This window comes from Genypterus blacodes, unplaced genomic scaffold, assembly GCF_046128005.1.
Source record: "Genypterus blacodes isolate CSIRO-AG114 ecotype Tasmania unplaced genomic scaffold, CSIRO-AGI_Gbla_v1 ptg000064l_1, whole genome shotgun sequence".
Classification (NCBI taxonomy): domain Eukaryota; kingdom Metazoa; phylum Chordata; class Actinopteri; order Ophidiiformes; family Ophidiidae; genus Genypterus; species Genypterus blacodes.
In genome coordinates, this window is record NW_027466876.1 from 680,283 (window position 1) to 706,042 (window position 25,760).

General features: G+C 43.2%; 1 protein-coding gene across 6 annotated transcripts in view; it reads right to left on the reverse strand.

Annotated features, from left to right (window-relative positions):
• Positions 1-13,756: 13,756 nt before the first annotated feature.
• The window catches only part of LOC143004089 (unconventional myosin-VI-like), an 84,070-nt gene continuing 72,066 nt past the window's right edge, over positions 13,757-25,760 (reverse strand). For 3 of the 6 annotated variants that reach the window (XM_076154950.1, XM_076154947.1, XM_076154945.1), the window contains 4 exons: positions 24,358-24,489; positions 23,164-23,190; positions 18,567-18,785; positions 13,757-16,693 (listed from right to left, as the gene is read on the reverse strand). In XM_076154950.1, the coding sequence (XP_076011065.1) occupies positions 16,494-16,693; positions 18,567-18,785; positions 23,164-23,190; positions 24,358-24,489 (578 nt within the window). In that variant the 3' untranslated portion in view covers positions 13,757-16,493. The remainder of the gene's footprint in view (positions 16,694-18,566; positions 18,786-23,163; positions 23,191-24,357; positions 24,490-25,760) is intronic. The other 3 variants (XM_076154951.1, XM_076154949.1, XM_076154946.1) reach the window with 1 other exon arrangement.

Below are 25,760 nucleotides of genomic sequence, written 5' to 3' on the forward strand. Positions count from 1 at the left end.
ACTTTCAACATAAGAAAATGCAAACTGAAATGGTGTTTGATTTTGTTTGTGTCAAATCTGGATAACTTATACTTGTAACTCTGGATAATTCATACAGCTAGCAAGTGAAAATCAACACAAACAAATATTAACTGATGCTATTTCAGTTAAACATGTCAATTTGTTATTATTCGACAGAAACAATCTACCTACCAGCACTTACAGCCACTTCTTCAACAGAAGAGATGGGAGAGGTAAGAGATTCTAATGTAAAAGTACATGTATGTATACTTTCTTTTATAAAAACTTCAAATAAAAGGAGAATATTCAAGTGCAGACATTTAAAGCTACAAATGCATTACACACTTTTCTCCACAGTCTGCTGAACCAGATTCAAAGAATGAGTTTTCCACTGATGAGCTGGGGGGGGATAAACCTCCGCTTGTGGTTCCTCTTACACCCCATGAAAAGGAAAACGCCCTGGAGACCCTGCTGGATCCCACAGGCTTCCCAGATGGAGAGATGAAGGTTCACACCGACGAGACAACAGAGGCGGAGATCATCGATCAGCCAGCGGCTCCAGAGGATTTGGCTGATGAGTCAGAGGCAGCCGACGTGAGCGATCCTAAGCCATCCAGTGATGAAGAAGAATTAATCATTACACATGAGATTGAGACGATACATCATGACGAAACCGGGGAACTGGTGAGAGGCTATATCCCAACCCCTCCAGTGGTTCTAGAGCTACAGACAGATGCTACGTATACCAGCCCGTCCTCTAACCTGATATCAGAGAACGACCTGGCTCCTGTTGATGACAGCAAAAGCCCTAGTGTCCAAACTTCCCAGCTCGTCTCCACCACACAGACTGTGGAGGAGCCATCTGATTCAGGATTATTAGTCACGACACTCTCGGCCATCACGGGCCAGCCACCAACTATGCCAACAGCAGGACTTCAAGAAAATGAAGACATCAATGCTGTGGCAGATGAGGAAACGGCTGATTTGGGCGATGCTGATCTTAGTGAGGACCCAGCAACACATGACCAGGATGTTTCAGAGAGAGAGAGACCTGAAGCTGAAGTGCTAGAACCAGAGGAAGAAATACTTGAGGTGTTGGAGCCAACACATGGAGTTACTGAGGTTTCAGAACCAGAGGAAGAAGCAGTTGAAGTTTCGGCTCCAGAGTCGGAAGGAGGTGCAGTTGACGTTGCAGAAGTAGAAGATGTAGCAGTATCAGAGCAAACGGATTCAGACTCAAAATCTGAAGTTGTCAATAAACTGGGTGATAATGAAGAAGTGGTTAGAGGGCCAGAAGATGCAGAGGTAGGAGAGGTTTCAGAACTAGAAGAACCCGTTGAAGCTCCAGCACCATATGAAGGTGTGGTGGACTTACAAGAGCCAGCCTCAGAGCAAGAACAGGGGCCAACTGAAAGTGCAGGACAAGAAGGTGCGGTGGAGCTAGAAGGGTTTCCTAACACAAACGAAAATGTGGTTGAGGTTTCAGAGCCAACCCCAGAACTGGGCCTAGCGAAAGAGTCAGAGGACAGACATGACACTGAAATTTCATACCCTGAGAACATCGAACCAGAGGAAGAAATGGCAGCCGGTCCAGTACCAGAAGAGAGTCAAGTGGACGTATCAGAGACGGAACCTGAAGCTATTCAACCAGAACAAGAGGAGGTCGCTGAGAGTCGAGAATCAGAGGAGAGTAAACCTAAAGTTTCAGAATCAGAACCAGTAAAGGACGTCATAGATGATGTGCCAGAACCAGCAAGGGGGGAGGGGGATGTCCCAGCACCAGAAATAGAGGTTGAGATATCTGAACCAACTGCTGAAGCAATTAAAATCTTTCAATCCTTGGATGAGATGGAGGATCTTGATTTGGGAGATGATTCCATCAAGGAGGTTGAGGATGCCAAGTTAATTCAGCCCACGGGTCTTGACAATGACCAACCTGAGAATTTACCTGTGGTACCTGTATACACCCAACCTTCTGAAGAAGAAGACACAGATGAAAACCCCATCACTGATGACATGAGCATTGAAGGGGGTGTCGACAGCGTAGACAGAGACACAGATCCAGCATCTCCAGGTCCAGAGACAGACGAGAGACCCATACAAATTGAAACAACCTCTGATGTCACAGGTGAGGAGGCCACATAGAAGATATACAGTATGTGATTAACTACAGTGAGTTATCCTAATGGAATTGGGTGCCGACATTACATCTCATAATTACAGTCCCGCTCCTCTGACATATTAATGTGCTATTTTAAGAGCGGGTGCCTGCTGAAACGTGCCCGCCCTAGTTAGTGATTTGAAATACGGTAAACAAAAGCCATCTGACACTTCATTACTCGCTCAGTATAGTGGAGATACTGGGGACACGTGCTCTACCAAAATTGGAGATTAATTTCTCAGTCAGGGCACTCAGACAGGCAGGATCTTTGCAGATATGAAGGAATTATTTGTTAGATATCACCTCACAAACTGAAAATTCACTATGAGGCGGTTTGAATGGATTATGATGTATAATTCACTCGGCAGGCACATTTTTGTAATTTATGGAAATCCTTTGTGGGGAAATGCTGACTTAATTCTGCTTCATTTTTCAAAGTGGTGAAAGTTCCAGATGAGCACATATCAGAGGATGCTGAAGTCAAAGAGGAACTGCCAGAGGACACAAAAGACAGTGATTCATCCCTGATAGAAGGCATTAGTGTAACAACAGCCTCCGATCCAGACTTCATCCCTACACCTCGAGCAACTTTTAATGATGTCTCTGCAGTGCCCTCACCCAGCCCAACTATAGATTCTGGACTATTTGAGATGGCAGAAGACTCTACAATCCCCTCTGATCCTGCATCTTCAAAGGACGAAAGCACAGAGCCTCCCGTCGTCATCATCGATGAAGCCTTAAAGGAGGGAGTGGAAACAGAAAAAGAAGGCGAAAACCAAACTATGCCAAAGGCCAGTCATGATGATGTCGTCGACGAGGCTGTGCAAGACCTGGCGGTAGAGCTGGACCGATCAGATGTGTCAACAACAGAGACTTATGACCTTTTGCCAGATGTTGGAGACAGAGAGGGCAGCGGCTTCTCATTGGTGGACGAGGAGCTCACCTCTGAAAGCATCACAGCTCCTCCTCCGCTGAGATACCTGACCACACCCTCTATGACCACTACCAATCAGGACACAGAGCTGGTGGTTTTCTTCAGCCTGCGCGTCACTAACATGAACTTCTCAGAAGATCTCTTCAACAAGACCTCCCCCGAGTACAGACACCTGGAGAACAGGTTTCTCAATGTGGTGAGTAGAAGACAAACTCAGACTAAAGACAAGGCTAAAGGTTTTATTTTGAATCATAGAAAAGCTTTACAATTTCTGATCTGTATCTGCATCACGATACACATTAATACTGTAGACAAACACGGTATATCTTCAGAAAGGTAACTACAGTAGAACATAGGGAAACTGTGATGCTCAAAATATATAGAAATCCATTTAAATGATTACTTGATCTGTTCCTTGATCAAAGATCTAATGATGATTGATATTTTTCTTCCCTTGAATTCTTGAAAAAAACAAACTTGAATAAAACTCTGTAGCTGGGGTAAAAAACTGAGAATTATTCAAACGCTCTATACCAGGTCCAATGCCAATTTGCTCTCTTCCTTCTCTATCTGGTGCCTCTTGCTATTCCTGAAAAATATGATTTCAACAAAAAAAACCTGTTTCAAATGCAAACAGGAGGGTCTTTGACCTTATCATGGGTTTAGTGCTAGAATAGGAAAGGAATCCCCACAGTAAAGCCTCTTATACATCAGACAGCTGAAGAAAGGTTGGCAGTCATATGACCTTCCCTTATGAATTCCATTATGTTGGAGTCAAAGAGAAAATCCCATTCAAGGATGATTTATGAACGTGACCTGCTGCTCTCGCTCATTTGTGCTTAAGATCGACTTTGGTGTCTTCCAGAGAGAAAATTCAGTCAAACTTCCAGGTTGCTGAACGGTTGTTTTGATTTGGATTGATAGATAGAACGATGAGATCATTTCAAGTTCAGACAGGCACAACACAACAACCTTCATTACACTACAAACAATGACAGACTGGACTAATGAGCCGAGAGAGTCGTAAACAAGGAAATCATGCTGCGGTGATTCCCGCTGGATTTCTTCATTATGTGGGAAATATTAATAAAGAACAGATTGGGGCGGTGTTAAACAGGCCACATAAAACTAAATGAACATTTATGTAATAATGAAGATAATTAATTGGGTTAAAGTGTAAACACTGTGACTGCACATGTTTAATCATTACGTTTTAATTTTGAGATGATCTCCAAAGCAGCAATAATAAAACTCCATTTAGCCGTTGTCATTTTTATCCAGTAGTCTTTAGTCTAAACACACACAGTGGGACACTTCTGCAACTGTTTAGGATATTTGAACATTCTTTAGTCGCAAGTATGTCCCTTAATAGCATTTTTCCCCTCCGATGAAGATGCAGTGCATGTTAGGCCTCCGCTCAGCTACTCTCATTTGCATCACTCAGCGTTGCTTCACTGCAGGATGAAAATAAGACTTTAACCTAATTCAGACGCATTTAACCCCTGTCGTTTGCACCTGTGGCAACAACAGGGGTAAAAGTCAACATTCAAAATGAAACTAATGCATCAAATCAATATAATTAGATTAGATTATTCACTCATTTCAGCCGTTTAGGATAAGATTCAACGCCAAGGTGCACCATTTACCATTTGCAGTCCTGAATTTCATTGCGTAACATGCTCGATTTGCATAAAGGAGATAACGCTGGAAGCATTTCAGTCGACAATTCCATACAGATTTATAGTTTGTTTTGAACTATTGTGCAAAGTGTCAACCTCATGTTTTCCTCTTTCTTCCACACTGTGCACACTGAGTGAAATCAGGCTGTTTTAAGTAGCGTCCCGTTAAGGTTGGCTGTTTGCATTCCCTCGCCGTCCCTTGTTTGTGACTGTATGATATTAAATCATACTGCACAGATGACTCTAATTTATCAGTAACATCTTGTACTGTGCGGTTCCCAGTGGTCACCATTAGAAGACTGGAGGTGTACTAGAGGAATCCCTCATGTGAACATTAAACAGGCCTGGGATACACAGCATGCACACTCAGCAAGACTTTATTCATAAGAAAAAATAAGAAAAAATTGTTCAGCTCCATTTCCCTTCTGGTATCAGCACATATCCAGATATTCACACCACACACACACCTCTGAGTGAGGTACAATAACGGCACAGAGATGGTGGCAGATTGAAGCCAACAATTATCAGTCAGACCACACGTTTGTTGCTGTGATCTCGATTAGCTCACAGGGATAAACAATAATGCAGGCTAGTTGAGAAAAATGAGCACATGAGCAAACTCGTCCTTCCTTCCATCAATGAGATCTGCAGGCACGGCGATGATGTCATACCAGAACTTATCAATAGGCCCTCACACTCCAGACACCTGGCCTTCAGAATGACAGACGTCACACACGACCACTCAGTCTTTCCCCGCCTTTCAATACGACAGATTTTGAATATGTGCCTTGCTCAAGGGCACGAGACCCCCGACAATGAACGACAATGCGAGAACATTTCTTTCTTTTTTTATCTGTTTGAGCCCGAGAACTCAAACCTGTGTCCTTTCAGTCCCAAGCTGTTTCTCACTCTCCTGCAGGCTGCAATGTGTTTATCGCTGACGGTAGTAAACAATTAATTCAGACACTGTGGTAATTATCACATGAATGGATTATAGTGGCCGGGCCTATACGCTGCCTCTTGATGAAAAAACACTCAATCCTTTGGAGACCCACATTTTACGAATAGATTTTACCATTCATTTAGACAAACAATTTTGTTAACTGCATCAAATAAAGCTAATTATACACAGCCATATGGGAATTAGAGGAACAGAATTGTTGAGTGTTAGTTTTTTCCCCCCTCAGTTTAATTTTGTGTTATGCAGATACACAGCTGCTCTCTGAGGCTGCCTGGGTGTGTGTTTGTGTGTGCATGCTTACATTTTAAAGATTCTACTTTCCTGCTGTAGTGTCTATTTTTTGGGGGTTAAGAGTTTTTTCCCCGAAAACAAAAAACGAGTGCCCGAATCCTGATGACAGAAGGGAAAACGTAAGCAACTTTATGTGGTCTGAGTGAAGAGCAAGCTGCTGCTCAATAAACAACACTGGTTGTAGCTGACGGCATCACTTAGAAATGTATTTATTTAAAAATGTATACGATAAGCTTCACAGGAGTGTACTGCACACTGGGTGAAAACAGGCCGCTTGCCGCAGTACTACAGAATGTTGACGTCAGCATGTAAAAGAAGCAATGGACCATGATTTGACTGGATGTCTGTCTATGAGCGTCAGTCACACTTTTTGATACTTTGACAATGTTCACAATGCTGAGAAGAGGGAAGAAGAAGAAAAAGAAGCAGAGGAAGAAGGAGCACTTCCTCTTTAAAGGCTTTTTTCTTTTCAGCTTTTTTGTTGGATTTTCCATTTGTTTACCATCTGAATCATCTTTATAACTCACAATTTCTCATCAACTTTATCTGTCTTGAGCCTCCTACAGATTAAACAATGAATCAGTCTTCAATTTAGATGAATAGATTTTTATGAAAACCTCCAATATTCCTGAAGGTGCTTGATAATCCTCCTCAAATGAGATGAAGTATACAGAATACTTCCATCAGCCTCATTCTAACGCTGCTGCTGTTCTCTGTGTGTAGCTGCTGCCATTCCTGCAGGCCAACCTGACGGGCTTTCAGAAACTGGAGATCCTGAACTTCAGGAAGGGCAGTGTGGTCGTCAACAGCAAGATGAAGTTTTCTAAGTCGGTGCCGTACAACGTGACCGAGGCCGTCCACTGCGTGCTGGAGGAGTTCTGCTCCACCGCTGCCAAGCACCTGCACATTCAGATCGACACCCATTCTCTGGACGTGGAACCAGGTAGGTGTGATACCAGGAGCACCGAACACGGGGGGGATCTCATGAAGAGGAGTTTGAGTTGTCTTCATGGTTAAAAGTGTTTAATTTCCTATCTCAACTTTGGTGATGAGAGCTCATGTTCGCAACTAAACTGCGGCTTCTTGTCCGTTGCCCTTGTAAACATCTGTGACTTCAAAGTGATAACCCTTTCTTCATCTCGTGACAAAACATCTAAAGTAGCGGCAGGTAAATGACAGCAGGTGGGCGAACAATAACTCCCATAATTCCATGCGAAGTACCCAAACAAATCAACATTTTCTGTAGCTACAAGAGTTTTAAACCCACTGAGTCTAAATATAAATGAATACATATTAACTTTACTCACAATTCTTCTTACTCACAATTTCTAAAAGAGGAGAGGTTAAGGCTTTTTCACTTTAAATACTCTATTTGTATCTAATTGTTTCCATTCCAATAACGATTAAAACAAGCTATTCTGGAGATCAAAAGTAGACCAAGATAAAGCTTTTACCGTCCAAACTAATGAGTGAACGACACACACTGATCCATTTTACATCACACTCATTACTCTGCTTTAAAACCTGCATTCACACTGAGTGTTGGTGAGGAGTGATGAAGAGGATGCAGATCTGTTTCATAAATCTCCTTAAGTGTGAGAGTTAAGGGAGAACTACTGGATTTCAATACATCTGCAGCTCAGCTCTTTATTATAAAGACGTTAAATGAGGAGTTACGCCAGGCTCTTAGGGGGATATTGATGTGCCGTCTTGTGGTCCAGATCTCTCAGAGAAAATTGGTCGTAGTGTGTCAGCAGCTAAAATACTGTATGGACAGGAAAATGGAGTCTGACTCGGCAGGAATAGTGGATTTAACTTTTATTGTGCTTGACTCCACAGAAAATCATACAGGGAGAGAAATCCTAAAGGTTTCTCTGTAATGATGAATGGGAGCTCATCCATCAGGTCTGTTAGTGAGAGGTTTCAATGATAAATTAAGTAAATAAAGTCAGAAATAATCCAGAATATGATACTTCTGATCATTACTTCAAGCCTGTAGCGTGTTAAACACTCAAGAAGTTTCAGTTGTAGAATAAATCTCATCTATTTCCTGATTCTTTCACCCTGTAAACGACAAATGAGGTCACCGCATGCCTCCAAACGCCTCTTCATCATTTCAGCCATTTATTATCCGTCCCAAAACAGTTTTCCTATTAGCTGCTTTAATCTTCTACCATCCCAGTTTTGAGTCCCTGATTTGATGGTGTTTTAGATGTTGATTACGTAGGAATGAGGCCTGTTTACCACGTTTCTGATGAGTGTGTTCTGTCTGTGTGGGCATGTTTTTCACTCCTCCACACTCTCAGCAGTCTGTCATCTAGGGCTGCATGTTAACACTCTGATAGCTTCCCCGTCTTGTGGTGAGAGGGTGCAGAGTGATGATCAGTGCGTCCTCCCAGTGTCAGACTGTCATTTCAGCATGTAGACCAGTGTTCAAGCATTTCTTTAAGTCAAATGTTTACGTTATCTAACAAACAGCTGCATGTCTAAACAACCAGGCTGTGATTAGAGAGCCAGGTGGGCTGTTTGCATGCTACACACACACACAAACACACACACACACACACACCGAGTTAAGTAGTTTTTTCCTAACATGGAACACAAGCAAAAGCTCTCAACTTAACTTTGAGAGCGGCAGTGGCATCAAACCAGCAACCCTGTTTAAATGGCGTGCAGTGCGAGTCCTTGCTCCCTGTAGTCACTAATCCCGTCTCCTGACTGTAACATAATGGTGTAATAAGGCTCAGTGTTGTAGCGGCTTCTTCTGCATGCGTCTCCTTGTGTAATGGCTGCTGTGCTCTCCACAGATGAGAGATCACACTGGCTTCCAAATGGACTCAGTAATTAGGTCTATATGTCATCTCCTGAGTATTATGAGGCAGGAAGAACAGTGAGGAAGATGAGAGGAGGAGGAATGTCTCTGCTGCACATTTTCCCCTCTCCAGGCAAACAAATGTCGAATGCGATGAACAATGTGGCGTCTGAAGGCAAATCTAGAATTTGACTTTTTATTGATATTGACTTTCATTTGTCCCCTAAAAAGCTGCATTTCAAAAACAGGAACATCTGGGACGAGAACAACAGTGACATGTTGTTTCCTAGGCAACATTCTAAAGTGTTTAATTTTTCACATACAGTTTTTTAAGTTTCTTCCATGTTAAATTAAAAGAATTATTTAGAGTTTCATCATTTCTATAGTTTTATGTCGACATGGAGGAAATCAATAACTTTTTCAAATCAAAAGAGTTGAGTTGATATTAGATTAGATGTCCATTTCAGTTTGGTTGATTAGATTCTAAAGCTCCAAGACTATCAAATAAATGTTTTCAAATAGGGGACCGGGCCGCCCTCCTCACACACAAATCAATGAGATCAATAAAGCCATCTGAGCACTCACCCTGCCCGACCCAGACCTCACAGTGACCAGCACCGTTCAATAAACACACGTGGAAACACACAACATTGTGCCTATGGTGGTTGTTTGTGTAAGCATGTGCTCACCAGAACCAGTTGGAGTTGGAAACAGTCACTTTTAACAAAACAAAGGTGGGCATTTCAAATCTATTTTAAGGTTCTAACATTCTCTCAGCCATTACCCCCAAAAAATATGGAATAGATTTGCAGTCTTACCGTCATTCTGAAGCTTGAACTGTCCTGAAACAAACAAACAGAGTGATCAATCAGTTGCTGTGATTATAACTCTCTCTCCCGCCTACACTGACTTGATCGGCGCAGATTTCATCCAATGGGAGAGCTTCTACCAGCTTTCCCTGGCGCTCACATGCACCAATCAGCTGTCGTTTGGCTGACCTATGACCCCCAAGAAGCCATGATGTTCACTGCAGATCACGGCCATGTGCTTCTGTGATGTCATTCTGTATAAATATGAATTAAAATGCACATTTAACCTAAATAAACCATTCAAAATACTTCCCAGAGATCATCAAGGATGAACTTAGATACAGATCTGATCAGGAAGTACTCATGTGGAAGGATGTAGATGTAAAAGTATTAAAGAAATGTGGATTTATTTCCTGATATTTTCAGTTAGAAGTATGCATTTTGTGATTCAAGATGTGGAATCTAAAGGTACAAGTGTCTAGATAGATAGAGAGAGAGAGAGAGAGAGAGAGAGAGAGAGAGAGAGAGAGAGAGAGAGAGAGAGAGAGAGAGAGAGAGAGAGAGAGAGAGAGAGAGAGAGAGAGAGAGAGAGAGAGATTAGCCTCAGAACAATTGACTCCAGAGAATAAATTTCACATTTCAATGCAAAACTATACTTGAAGATCTCATTAAAATCAACGCATTTCACAGAGAGAGAGAGAGAGAGAGAGAGAGAGAGAGACGAGTGGTTAAAGGCAGGATGTGAAACACGGCTCCTGCATACTAATGTCGTCTCTGTGTTTCTCCACCTTCCCTTCCAGCCGATCAGGCCGATCCCTGTAAGTTCTTGTCCTGCGGCGAGTTTTCCGGCTGCGTGGTGAATAGCCGGACGAAGGAGGCCCAGTGTCAGTGTGACCCGGGGTATCTGTCCGTGGACGACCAGCCCTGTCAGAGTGTGTGTGTTCTCCAGCCGGACTACTGTCGCCGCGGAGGCCGATGTGAGGTCGTTGGCGGCCAAGGAGCCGTGTGCAGGTACATGACCACACGGAACCATCGGCTCGTTAGAAAATGACGTTATAGGACTTGTGACTCAACTGATCCTGTAGAAATGGATGGCTTCTGGCCTCTAGGTGGCGCTATAGCAGGGTTGACCTTTTGAGGGGAGGAAAAGAGGGGAAAGAAATCCACGAAATAGAATAAAATGGAGCTCATGTGAACATAATTATCAGGAGAAACTGTCCTCGGGTGGAATAGGAGGGAATGTGAAGCGGAATCAAAGTGTCTGAGCCGTCGGATTATTTTATTTTGCTTGGAAATGCGAAGGAAAAGCTCGAGCTCCATCAGAGACACTAATCTGATTGTTCAGCACCAACAGAAGCTCAAACACAAGCACAGAAATGCAGGTAAAACATCTGAGGACATGAGAGCCGTGTGTGTGTGTCTGTGTGTGTGTGTGTGTCTTATCCTCCAGTGTGTAATCAGCTGAAAGTGTTGCCGCCTCCCGCTCCATTCAGACTGATCTTCCTGCTGGGACGACTCCCTCCACTCTGCCAGGAACATTTTTATTTGATTTTATTTTCCACCTCTGTTCTCTCTCTTCCACTCTGTTGTATTTCAGCACATTTGCAGTATTTGCAGGTCTTCTGTGATATCTTCACCCTGAATCTCTTTTATGGATACAAAGACAAGTATCCCCGAGCTCCCTGCAGTTTGAGAGCTGGCGGAGTCTCGTTTCGGTGCATTTGCAGAGTTGCTGTGATTGCAGTTTGACGTTCACACACGTACGCTTTGTTTTCCTGTCCTTTTTCACAGATACAAGGACAGCTTCTCCCTCCCTGCTTTGGCCAGTTAAGACAGTTATGTAGGATTGGACGGCACCTGAGAATACAACAGAAGGTAAGCACAGAAGCTCACAAGCTCCCCTGTTTAAATTCAGTTTAAAATCCTTAGAAAATATGTCATTATGTAGTTCCTGAGCTAAGAAATGATTCAGGAATCCTGGAAGTTTCTGCAGATTTGTGCCAAATGACTCACTAGTAAAGTGGCTTTGATTAAGAAGTGGTTTGTTCAAATGAAAGTCTAGAAGGAAGGAGAGGAAACATTTGAAGGGGACAACTGAGCTCTTTTGCTCATTTCCTACGGTTTGTGGCAGAGTGGGAAGGAGGCCCAGGTCACGGAGGAGAAAACCGATGGACCTTTGAGCGTTTGACACTCGTCTCAAATCTCAGACAGAGAGGGACACGGGACAATGTATTCAAGCAATATGGACACTCGAACTTTGCCCCTTTTAAGGTCCAAAACTTCGACTCCATAGTTTTTTCTTCTTCTCCTTCTGGTGGGACAGAAAAGCCTCTTAAGTTACTTTTCACGACTCAAACTTCCACTGAAAAAAAGGCTGATTTAGTTTGTTTCTACTAGATGTGATGAACTATGATTGGTGAAATCTCAGATCCTTCACTTAAACCACTTAAAACAGAGCCAGAACGTTTAATATTTTATTTTTGGGTGGTCTAAAATATAAATCACAGTTAAAACAGAGTAAATAAAACCAAGATGAGTAAGGGGACTTCCAGGTTACCTGAAATGAACCGTGGATCATGGAGCGCTTGATAGATGATCAGAGCTCTGCTGTATTCTGGATGAGGTCGTTATATAAAGGCTGGATTTGCACAACAATTGGCATGAAAGCACAAAACACCTGAAGGAAACTTTCTGTGTGACTAATTCTTTTAATTATATTCTAATTCCTAAGTCCTTTAATGAGTGTGAAATGATATTTTTTTGCTTTTTTCCAGTTTTGTCTCCAATCTTTTTGTCTGATAAATCCACACATGCTGAACAATCTTCACTTTGAATCCACATTTATTAGTGTAGGTCTCCTGAGGGGGCAACAACAGGAGAATGCCAGGTTGAGCTCTTTAGAACAAGAAGTATGCACTGTGAAAAAGTAGCATTTTTGATTTATTACATAGAAAATTCCTGCATTCCAAATTGTTTCTTCTGTTCTTAACTGGACCTGGTTTGAAGCTTTTATTTATCCGAAGCGCTTTACAAGGACCTCAAATTCACCTGTTCATACATCAACCTACAATAATTCCCTCTGAAGATTGGAAAGTCTGTAAATACTGCAGTTTTTGCTTGCAATGTTACCAAGCTTTTGTAAGAAATGAGTCTAATCAGTAAACAGACATATTGGTGTGTGTGAACCTGTGTGTTTAGTGACTAAACAATCGTGTTGACATTCTCTCATTTCCCCCCTCTAGACGCGATGAAACAAATGACTCAGCAGGAACGCGGCACTCATCAGGGCCTCACAGGTCCAATTAAACATCAAAGACGCCGCTGAGCCAAAAGTGTGAGGACTCAAAAAAACACTCGTCCACGCTCCGAGCTCCACAGCAAAGGACAAACTCCCTTCTGGGGAAAACAAAACCGTTTGACAGACGTCGTGTGCAGCCACGACCAGCGCGGCAACGAAGGCGGAGCTCAGCAGACGATGTCGAGCGCCTCTGCAGCATCAATCGAGACCGTATCGATCCACTCTGGACTGTTTTTTGTAAACGTCTGCCGTCCCCGTATGCGTCTCTGTAGTTTAATAGTTGATTTAACCCAACACAGCTACTAATAACAGCTCATGTATTAAAAGGGCTCTTCTGTGATAATATATAGAAATAAATGGACAAACACCGTTACAAGTGCTTCTTCTTCTTATTGAATTTACAATGGCTGATTGATAAGTTCTGAGCCTTTCTCCTAGCCATGATAAGACGCCTTTTTTGAAGCAGCAATCATGGGTGGGAGCGAGAAGCAAGAAGGTCCTGGGACGGTCCTGAGTTCTGAGTTCATGGCATTAACGGTCCTTGTCACCAGTTTGCATGCATCAGTTGTGTTTTTACTCACATCCTATAGCCAGTGGTTCCCAAACGTTTCCATTCCCCCTTATATAGATCAGAAGTCGCTTCATTCATTGACCTGAGGCGGCACTTATTCATATCGCTCCTCTTCCGATCCCGCGCCACGCCCCCCTTGCAGTAGCGCCCCCCACTTTGGGAACCACTGCTATAGGTCATTTAGACTGATGTTCACTAAGTGTTTGGAGTCAATGACAGAGAAGAGCTGTGCTGAATGGAACATGGAATGTATTTTATTCATCTGTTAGAGAGATCAGCGTTAGAAAAATGATGAAAACAGCCGGGGAATGATTGTAACGAATGCAGAGAAACGGATCTTAACAAATGTCAGACAGTTTGGTGTTTCAGGGTGACCCTACAGTGTCATCATCAAATACTCAGGGCTTCAATGTCAACGGCAATCCCTCCACCCTTCACACCAGGCGTTAACACACACACACAGTATCTCCCAATCAAGTTTAGGCTGTGTTGGACCTGCGTACCTTTTTTACACTCGACTGCAGTGGAATCAAGACTGCACTGATCTTTGATTCATTTTTAAACGTGTCCAAGCTCAATCCGACCAATCAGATCAAGTGTTTCTCATCTTCGCCCCTCGTGTGTTGATTGGGTAAATTTGATTTCGTGTCGGCCCAAACTTTCAGCCTTCCTCTTTAGGTTTTCGTCTTTGGCTGATCCTTTCAGTCTCGTGGTTGCCTCTATGACAACATACCAACATGTCTTACAGGTTTTGCATGTGTAGGAGATGTTCACGTGTGTTAGTGCCACGGGTAAAGGGGATCTACTACTTTGCGGCAACAGATTCATGTTTTTGTTGGCTGTTTTTGGTGGCACAGCGCAAAGAGAAATCTCAGGATTATACTCTATTTTAACTACGCATTTGCTTCTGCACATAGGTGGTCGCACACTTGTTTCAGTGTGGAGGCGCAATTTCCACTAGGGGGCGATGTGAGGACGGAGACATTATCCCTAAATTGCTTTCTGATTTTGCTCAATAGTGTAAACAAAGACTGTAACCTTTGTTGGCGTTGGGGCAGAACAGAGGCAAATAAGGGGGAGCCTTTCCGACAAACGTTGACAAATCTGCCCCCGTGACTTTTTTTTAAGGTATTACATCATGTTATATCTTGAAGAGGCTTGAAATGAACACAGGACACGCGTGGCAGCCATCATGCGTAGTTAACGTCAAGTATAACCCAGGCCTTAGGATCAAGTTTAACAGTGTTCATGTGGGCGTCATGACAGATTGTCTCTGTGTGTGCATATGTGTGTGTGTGTGTGTGTGTGTGTGTGTACATGGCATCGCCCCGGACTTTCTCGGCTTAGTTAGCACAAATTATTGCTTTATTTCAACAAACTTTTACGAGCCAGAGCCGCCCGAGTACAAAGTGTTTTTAAAAATACATGTTCACATTCCAGTTGTAATGGGACTCACATACTCGCGCTCTAGAAAATGTTCAGTGTTATGTTTGTCAATGAATGTTCCAGTTTGAGGGCGAGTACCAATCAGTGCTTTGACCAATCAGCCTCTAATACAGAGAAAACAACATCTTAATAGATCGATTATTAGAATAAAACTGAATCAGACAGGTTAGAAAAAACAAAACGTAATCAGTTGGACCGATGGATGGATGATGCAACTGATTATTCTCTATTGTAGTCGTTATTCAGTTGATTAATCCTTTAATCGTTTAGCTTTGATTGATAAGTGTCCATCCAGTTAACAAACAGAGCACAAAATTACATAAAAATTTAGCTTATTTTAAAATAAAACCCCAAAACCCCCAAAATAATTCAATTTACAGTGAAATTAAATGAATGACTTCCGGTTAATCGTCTCATCTTTAGGCTGCTTTCAATAAAAACTGAAATCTGGAAGGTTCCAACTGCTCGGGGAAGGGAGGGAGGGGGGGAGGATCATTGTTCCATGTGTCAGAAGATCAAACCTTTAAGACTGAATGTGGGGGATGGATGACTTGTTAAGATGTTTGGCAAATCCGCTCTCTAACAGCTGAAAGGATGTGGGAAGTAATGTGTGAGGAGTTGCATAATTCACTGTTAGTCCATATGTTGTGTCCGTATGGCGAGACCCTATCAGGCCAGACTGACACAATGACTGAGTGTAATCATCACGGAGCTGGATTTACATCTCTGTGCCTAAAAGGAATGGAATGTTTGGGCCCCAAAGTCTTATTAGCGTTCCATATTTAATCACACGTAACGAGGACAGAAAGACAAAAAACCAAACAGGAATCACCACATAACAAAGAAAATCCACAATGTCTCCACTTACATTCGGTTGGAAGGACAGGAAAGACGCTCGACGTTATCAAACCTTTGACTGGATTACGAGTGCAGTCTTGAGGAAAAGTGTGGACAGAGGAACCTGACACTCGCACGGGAGAGTCGACAAATCCTTGTGCAAGTTTTGCCCGTGAAGACGATGTAAACAGCAGATTTTAAAGATGGAGCGGACCACCGGCTAGCTGTTAAACTATGGAAGAGACGGACCAGCGAGACTTCAGTGTAATCAGGAATGCATATCTATAGAGGAATTAATCAAAGTAACGTAGTTGTTTGGGGAGGCAGCGTTGAAAAAGTCCTACTTTCAGCAATCAAACCCTGTTAAAGTAGTTTTTTAAGGCTTCGTAGTTAAAACTTGCAGAAATATTAGGGGGAACGGAATTCCGTGGAAAACAACTGGATGTGATCATTTTAGCATAATTCTTCTGCATAGGGTTCGATGCTAATCTTCCCCCTCGGAGGAACTGAAAGTCAGCCAGAAGGACAAAATGAACAGAACAGAAGAAGAAGACAAAAGAGGAGAAGGAAGAAGAAGAAGAAGAAGAAAAAAACTCGCTCTTCACTTGAATGCCCTGCAGTCAGATCCTCAGACTCCATCCGTGTTAGGTAGCTGGTGCATTCGTCCCTTTGTTTGAAGCCGGAGGCCGTCCTCTCACTTGAACATGCTCTGCAGCATGGCCGTGGCGTAGGTGGGTCGGGCCTGTCGGCTCTCGATGGCACTGCGGAGGTACTGGACGCCGCCGCAGCGTTCCCAGATCTCCTCGTACTGCCGGGGAAGGATCTCCGCTCCCCTCTTCCTGGACAAGCCCGTCTCCTCCAGGCTCAGCTCGCACATCTCCATGTCGTCCTTGCCTGAAAGAGGAAAACAAAATTGGATTTAGCCTTGCAAGAGACGATCGTGTATCACAAACTCAAACAAACACAAAATTCTCCCCCAACAACGAATCCTCCATCCTAACTTCTCACTCTGACGCAATATTGAGTCCTGAAATCTGATTCACTTTGTGGCAGAGAAGTGAGTTTAGTTCAACCTGTTCAACAAATTCCAACTTGTTCCAGGAGGAAAAGCATCTTAAAATAGAACGAATGCAACAGAAACAAGTTGAAAGAAACACAAAAATTAGGTTTTCAGTTTCTCAGATTCCACTTTTAACTTTTCCCTTCTCAGTTTTGATACATGAAGCGAGATGTTTTGATTTTAGGGGAAGAGACGAGACTCTCTGGTCTTCCTGTGCAGGGTGGAGCAGCTTGTGTCTGACCCAGTGCCAAATAGGTGTTCTGGTTCCTTCTGGCTAAACAAAGGAAAGTTGCTGGAAGAGTTTGTGAACGACTGTAACGTGTGAATCTAAAGGAAGAATGAGAGCAACACCAGAGACAGTAGGCGTCATAATTCACTCCTCATACACACGCGGGCCAGCAAAACACAGTAAGTGGCACAATGCAGTGTTATATGAGGTAGTAACTCACTCACAGTGCTGCTGTCGAGTCCAGGCTGCGTCTCTAAAGAACAACTATTTTAGCATAATATGGTTATTTCTTTAGATTGATGATGTTCAAAAATGCCACACACACTGACAGAGACTCATAAATCCAATGTGAGCAAATACCACTGAGGAGAAATATGAGCATTTCACTAAACAACTTCATCTTTTAAGTCTGTTTTCATTAATGTTGTTGCCATCTGTCACAGCACGCCCTGACACACACACACACACACACACACACACACACACACACACACACACACACACACACACACACACACACACACACACACACACACACACACACACACACACACACACACACACACACACACACAAAGAGTTTCTTTCGATGTCTGAACGTCGACATGAGGACTTCTTCCCATTCTCTCCCTTTCTTTATCTACAGTACTCAGCATTCCCTCTGGTCTTTGCCCTCTGGAGGCACACGTCTTTAAGCTTCGTTGCAATAGTTTATTTTTATTGTATTTAGCTTTTATTTACCACATTTGGCACCGTGGATATCCTCAAATTTGGCAGGTGAAAATGTGGAAATCCCTGCCAAGACTGCCTGAATTAATGTTTTAAGTCTATGCAATTCCACAGAAATAAAAAGATACATGCAAACATATAAATAAATCTATTTACAATCAAGATAAAGGTCTTGAATGTTTATATATGTACAGCCGCTAAAATAAGAATTGAACACGTCACCATTTCTCTCAGTAAATATATTTCTAAAGGTGCTATTGATGTGAAATGTCCACCAGATGTTGGTAACAAGCCAAGTAATCCATACATACAAAGAAACCAAAACAAATATGTTCAGAGATTAAGTTATGTGTAATAATGTAAACCGACGCAGGGAAAACCTGCTAAAGACATGAAGAAAGGGAGGTGCACAAGGGCATGGAAGGCCAAGACACCAGCTGAAATCTATCAGTAATTAGAAAGCAATCCTGCCCCTCATCAGTGCAAATTAATATCAGCTGGTTCAGTCCCTAAGTGGGTGTCTCATTACTGAGGTGTCAGACAAGAAACTCAATCTCATGATGGGTAAAAGCAAAGGGCTCTCTCAGGATTGCACCTTTAGAAATATATTTACTGAGCCTGACAAGCCGAGTCTGAGCTGTCCCAATACGTCCACCACAAAGAGGATAAAGCCTTTAGATATGTGACACAAATCGGCCTTTCCTGTGGCACCCAAAGGCCTTTTATCCCGCTTCCGGTCCCGTACTGACCTGCCACCAGCAGGATGGGCTGTTTGTCAGGGTGCAGCTCCATCTGCCTGGCGATCCACGGCCCGTCGAAGTGGGCGTACCACCAGCCCTTCTTCTTGTTCTGGGGGTCTTTGTACTGGTCACCCGGCCGGATGAAGGGGATGCGGAAGTATCGCTGCTGCCGGTTCATGGCCACCTCGTACTGTCGCGCCGGGATGGGCGGGCCGGAATTCTGCTGGGCTGTAAAAATTGGATGGGAAGTAAAGTTAGGCAGGTCCTTCAGTTTAAAAGCAGCCATGCAGGTCAGAGACTATGTTTACATGCAGACCGGTGATCAGGATAATCCAAATGCAAAAATGTACTAACCACATACTTTAAAGTGACCTTAGTTATGTATTTCAACTTGTGTATGAACTAAATGAACAGTGCTGTGCTTCCTCAGACATCAGCTGCTTATCCTGACTGCAGATCTCCACTGTGCTGTGTGAAATCGCAGGGATGTTTCAACTCGAGCCAACAGTCCTCTGCGTCAGAATCCTAAAAAGGCACCCAGAGACAGATTTTCTGGTTTGTTGCATTCACAAGAAAAATAAAAAAAAGATGGTGGGCTGGCTCGTGGGCCCGACTTGTCAAACGTATTGAGCAAAACATAAAGCCAGACTAGGTTTGTCAAAGCTCCTCTGTCCAGCTCATCAAATGGCTGCCTGAACTGAATGAGCAGAAGGAGGGACGCAAATCAAATACTCACACTTGCTGAGCATTGTCATGAAACATACTTGTAAATCTACTGAAGCTGTCTTTTGTTTGGAACATGTTGGAGCCGAGTGAGGGACCACAAAGAAGACAATAAAGCTGAATGATTTGTTGGAGACATTTCTTTAGACACTTTGTGTGATGAAAACCTTCAATGTTAGACTCCTGTGCAAGCTACATGAGGCAAAGCTGACTGTAAAGCTGAAGTTTTCATCATTCAGGAAACAAAATAACCCCTTCACAATCTCGCTCACTATACCAATAAAGTCCATTCATCTCTCTATCTATCATAGAAGGTGTCACCAACTACATCATGCAATTCTGTTCATTCAGCTAGTCATCACATGAGGAAATACACAACTAAGGATTATCACTGTAATGTAAAGGAACTCTATAAATGTGATCTCTGCCTGAACATATTTTTTTGGAGAAATAAAGAACAAAAAAGGCTGAATATAATGGAACACAGAATCTGGACTGTTATTTTCTTCATGAACATCCATACAGTGGGAACTCAGCTGCATGTAAACATTTAGGCCCCTTTGGTGCAGGTGTCAGATCTGAATGTCAAATCCATTCCCTGGTAGAGAGTGAGCAGTGCTGCTGGAGGAGGAGGAGGAGGAGGAGGAGGGTCAGCAAAGATCACAGCCGTGCTGATGACGGAGGAAGAAAATCAGCGAGGCCAAGCGTGGCAGATGTTTATGAACGGGTTTGCAGCTCGTATTAAAACATAAAACAGCCACGGTTTGAGCGTCTCTCTACAGAGTGGAGCGTGAAATAAGGAAGTGCACAGATTCTCCTCTACGTCGTACAAGGAGGACTGGAGAGACATCAGGCTGTCCAAAGTCTCCATTTTAATGAGTTGTTTCATCTTGCATTCAGCTTTACAAATAAAAATGTGACTACTAAATTCAAAGTGATGTTTTTTTAATGACTTGTTCAACAGCAGAGCAGTCAGCTGCAGTATCCTCTATGACTACTATCTTACTTTTATAAAAACAAGCGAAGAATCTTCCAGCTCCAAATAAAACAAAATGTTTCCACTACAAACAGATTTGCTGAAATGAAGGGTCATTTTTCTCTATCTCATTAAATTCATGAACTAATTGTAATCACATTTTTCAATTTCTATGGCTTGTTGAATTTTTATAGATTTTTTATATAAAGATTTTTAAACATACAGCATGGAGATGGAATTCATCTGGATGTGTTGGAGCTTTATGTGGAGCAGACACTGATACAATTTAACTGGACTTCTCTTCAATTCCAGCAGAGGGCAGTCAGAATTGTCAAGTCGTCATTGATCAACAACTTAACTGCTCAACTCTAGTGCTCATTATAGATTTTGGCCAATTCATTTCAGAACAAGCTTTGTGAGCATCAATAAGGGAGTTAGTATTTTGGAGTGAAACTAAATCATCTATCTTTCTTTTTAATAAATAATATTTCAAAACTGAATCCAAGATGTAAACAACTTATCAAAATCATTCATCTGCAGCTCCACCTGTCACAGTGCAACACATCGTTCCACCACCTCTGAAAAAAGATGTTGACATGTTGATGTTCACCCATCAGGAAGACAAAAGCCCACTTTGTCTAGACGAAGCAGCAGCAGAGAGAGAGTGAGACATATTCTTCAGAGAGGGACGATCTGAGTTCCTGCCAGACAGGCTCCACGCAGCCCTGTATGTTTCCCTGCCAGGCCGCTGATTACTATTTGTCCTACAAAGACGAACTTCCTGGCTTCCCTGATACCGAATACCTGAGCTACTTCGGGGGAACTCAGCGAGCGTCTGGAGTGAGGCTCAAAGCGCTCTCTGCTGGTGTACATACAGACTGTAGACAAACATCCGCTAAGTGACGCGGGGCGGCGACTCAAGCTGTGACCACAGAACAAACAGAGTCTCAAAACCCCAGAGGACATTTTCATTATGCAAACCGACAAGTTTGTCTCTGCAATTAACAAATCATAAAGGTGAATTTCCATGAGACATCAACGGCGCGCGCACACACACACACACACACACACACACACACACACACACACACACACACACACACACACACACACACACACACACACACACACACACACACACACACACACACACACACACACACACACACACCTCTTTTATGGAATTGAATATATTGCTTTTATAATTAAAGTGGACACATTCGATTTCTGGTTAATTTCCTCACTTTTTATAGTAAAATTCAGGAGGGAGTTCGTCTTAGAAATGTGTCTATAGGCCTGAGCTGATGAACACACACCCACCAAACACAATATGAAGCTAGTAAGCCAGTGTTTGGCTCAGGTCCTCAGTGGATTTCCAGAGGGGGGCCTTGAAGACACTGTACTTAAAGGTTTGTTTTCACTTGGTGTGCAAAGCGGTGGTGCAGCAAGGGAGAGCAGAGGTGAGTCCATTTATGTCCCCCCTCTTTTAACTGGTGGAGATCAGAGGGGTGCTGATGAAAGTGAAGTCCTCTGTTCTCTCCTCCCTCTTATCATCCGCTGACAAAGCTCCGTCTTTATCAGCCACATGTTTGACACTTTATGATCTAATGTTGATTTTTTTGTTTTTTTTGACGAGTTGAAGACAATTTTCCACATTCCCCAGACAGTAAAGCTCCCTTTTATTCTGGCTTTTAACCTCCCGTACGGCTCATACAGCTGAACAGGAACCGGGATGAGCCAAAGCTAAGTCTGCTTGCTGCATGAACGATGACACTTTAACAATGTTTTCTCCTCTAATCAGCGCCTGTGTCGGCCTTCTTTTTCTCCTCCCGTCACACTGCTGTAAACGTGATACTATGTTCCGCCTCCAAAGCTTTCTACCTTTTTTTTTTCTCGGGGAAAATTCTTTTGAGGGCGCATCAATAACAGCAGACTTAAGAGCTGGGAGAAATTACCTCGTCTCTTTATCACGCTGTGATAGCTGTCTGGGAGGCGTCTCCATAATGGTGCCGAGTGCTGGCACTGGCGCAACAGTCATAAAGTGGATACCGCGTCTCTGTGCTTTCAAAGCGACACGACACACATCTCAATAAGCGGCGGCAGTTGCCATGGAAATCCCTGCTACGTTCACCTCCACCAAGAGCGCAAAGCAAAGGAATGTATCCCTCCCACAGAGCAGCCCAGAGGCTCCACCGCGTCTCCGCTGAGATTTTCAATTTTCATCTTTTACAAGCAGAAATAACAAAAAAAGCCTCATTCTCACATCGTTAGGAGTTATTACTAATAAGACAGAAATCAATCAATAAAAGGATACACAAACGATTACGACGGTTAATTTGATTTCAATTATTCTTTTTTGTGTTGAAAAAAGCCCAAACTGAGTTTCCTCTCTCATCCCAGCTTTACCGGGAGACGCCTTAGAGCAGAGAAGAGGAAAACGCTAGAGAACATTGATTTTTTTTTAGAGTCAAGAAGATGAACCTAAGCTACAAAAGACAGACATTTCTTTCTGAAATTCTGGGAACATGTTTTAGAAGGATAGCAGACAGTTATGAAGACATTTATCATGACAAAAAAAATCAATGCTTTGATTTTGCTGTTACTGATATTTTACTTTTGCATTCACAAAAGGAGGAAATCTGTCAGGCCTGGATGCCACAGTTTCTTTTCCCCCATCTTTTTATTTTGACGTGAAAATGAAACTCTCTCTTGCTTTCGAACTTCTGCTTCTAAATGGAAAATTGACGCATCAGAAGCTGAACAGATGACGGAGAGAGCCCGAGGCTGACGGGAGGCCCAAGTGAACAGCAAACCTCTAGCCAAACTACATCATAATGCAGGTTAATAAGGGGGGGAGGGGGTTCAGCCTGTTGTTAGTAGAGTTACACACACTAGTGGACCACTTACATGCTTTTCTCACGGGAGTCACATGACCTGAAAGTAAACATGCAGGTTACACAGACTGACTGAGGAGAAAGTGTTGTAACACAGCAACAACAGTGAATCAGAAAAGAGACAACAGAATGGAACGATTGATGATGGATACTGTAAATACAGCATGACTAGTCCTAACAATGCTCATACTAAATATTATCATGATAATGCATCCAACTGATCTGAGTTCTGATGAGGTGAAAGAATAGAGATAAAGAGGGAGAAAAGAATGAATGGACACAGATGGCATTGATTCTGCTGTTCTCTTTTACGACACCAAAAACGCGTGTTTCGCATTTGTCTTCCAGGTGGCGGACCAAACTTTCACTCTTCCCCGTCCTCCTCGCACTTGTACACGACGTGCGCGCCGCCATCAAAGTTCCAAGAACCTCCGACGGCTCCCCAAGGCCCCCCCGTGTAGCTTTTCTGTCAGAACGCTTGAACGGAGCACGATCCAACGATTTCCCCACGTTACATTCATTATCGGTTCAGACGCTGCTCTCGGGCAAAGGAACAAACAAAATGACAGATGTGCTTGACAACAAACAGCATCGTAATTTCAGGAAAAGCTGGCGCGTTGTACAATTACCAGTTGTCCATATGTCCTACAGAATATGCATAAGAAGACGGGAAGAGAGCAGGAAGGAAACAGAATTCCAGCAGAAATGATTGATCATGTTTGGTCAGACGGCGGGTCAGATTCAAATTATGATCCCGTGTCTCTCAAATGGCACGATGGAGACACGGGTGGAAGGATGGAAGGACGTGTGTGGGCTTGTGCGCTCCAATCAGTAGTCTGAAGGGAGCGCACAATAGCCAGCTCTTTGTTGTCATGACAACTCAATGTGTGGCACAAGGAGATGAGGTGAGGTCACAGACAGAGTCCATTTGTTCCTCCTGTGTGAACACAGGCCTGAGGGGCAGAGGAGGGAGTAGGGGGGGGACTGAACGTTCCGAGGGAGAGTACGATACTCCACCGTCATCCTCATAACGCAATTCATCCGCCTTCAAAGGAAGAAATCAGCTAAGCTTATGCATAGAGATGAAGAAGGTTAATTGATCGGTTGGTGCCGGTGGAATTAATTTCCCAGCATCCCTCTTGTGAGAAACAGAAGGAGTCAGAGTCTGATGCAAACACTAAAGCGGTGTCGGTGCTTTCAGGCTTACCGTAGTCAGTGATGGATTTGGGCGCTCGCTGCTCCGTCTCCGTGTTTCGCTTCTTGTTCTTGGACTTCCACGCGTGGTAAACCTTCAGCCGGCGGTGGAATTCCTCCCTGCAGGCGGCCAGCAGCTCGATGTCTGCAAGTGATGATGTTCAGGAAAAACAGCAAATCACTGACACAGTTAATACTCCCGATCAAAACGAGAAGTAAGGCTGCTAAGACATGAGCAGACAGTTCAGGCTCCAATAACATTGAAAGGGGGGAAAAAAGGTGGAATTGAACAATGGAATGCTAATGTTAGTCTGAGCCAAGCCAAGTCGGACAGCACAGAGCTGTAAACGTCCAAAAATATCCACTATGCTTACAATAAACTGTTCCTGCTTTGTCTGGACAAACCTTTGTTCGGTTGTTGATCAGAACCTTAAAGTAGGAATGTTTTCTCTCTTTGTAAAGCGAATATGCACAAATTATGTCTGGCAGATATTCAAATGAATGTTGACAGTAAATTACATTTGGTAATCCAACTGCAGACATCCATTAATATCTTAACACAATCAATATCATGTGTGTGTGTGTGTGTGTGTTGGTGTGTGTAAAGTCCAACACACACACACACACACACACACACAATTCACACATTCATCAGCAGAGCACAGGATAACAGAGTGCAATGAGATGCTTAATGCACACTAAGTGCTGAGGTAACATCAAATGAACAAAATACTTATAGGTCGGATGAACGCTGAGTGCATTCTGTGGAAAAAAAGAGAAAAGACTCAGACTTTCCGCAGCGATGAAATCTGCAGCCACGTGTCAACAACCTCTTGTCTCTGTGCTTTGTTGGACTTTTATTCTGTCAGTGCAGATTACGGGGAGGCGAGGACATGCGCGCATCTGTATTCCTGTCGCTCTCTCCGCGTCTCTCTCTCTGGGAGATGAGGTGAGGGGCCCTGTTAAGAGCTAACGGACTAATTTCTGCATGTTTATGTGCTGTGCCGTGGCCCACGGCTTCCATCTTCCCACCATTAATTTGCCGGATGCCGCCGGATGTCGTTTCCCCCCCCCCCTCCTTCACACACACACACTCACACAGAGCGGCTCCAACCAACCATGCCACACTTTTAAGGACACATGGACTCTCGGCTTGATTTCAACAGAGTGAAAACATTTGAAAATACTTTATTTAGTGCCCAAAGCTCTTATTTCTTTACCCACTGTTCCTCTAAATTTAATTATTTGACAAAACCTTTTTGTTGTCAGAATGCTGTGGCTCTGACCTGTCAGTAATATAAACGTATTGATTGGCAGTTATTCTCCCAATGCTCCACGTCTAACCACAAGTACTAATTACAAAACCTTTAGGTAATCAATGTTTTCGGTAATTTCTCTTTGTTATTCTATACCCAC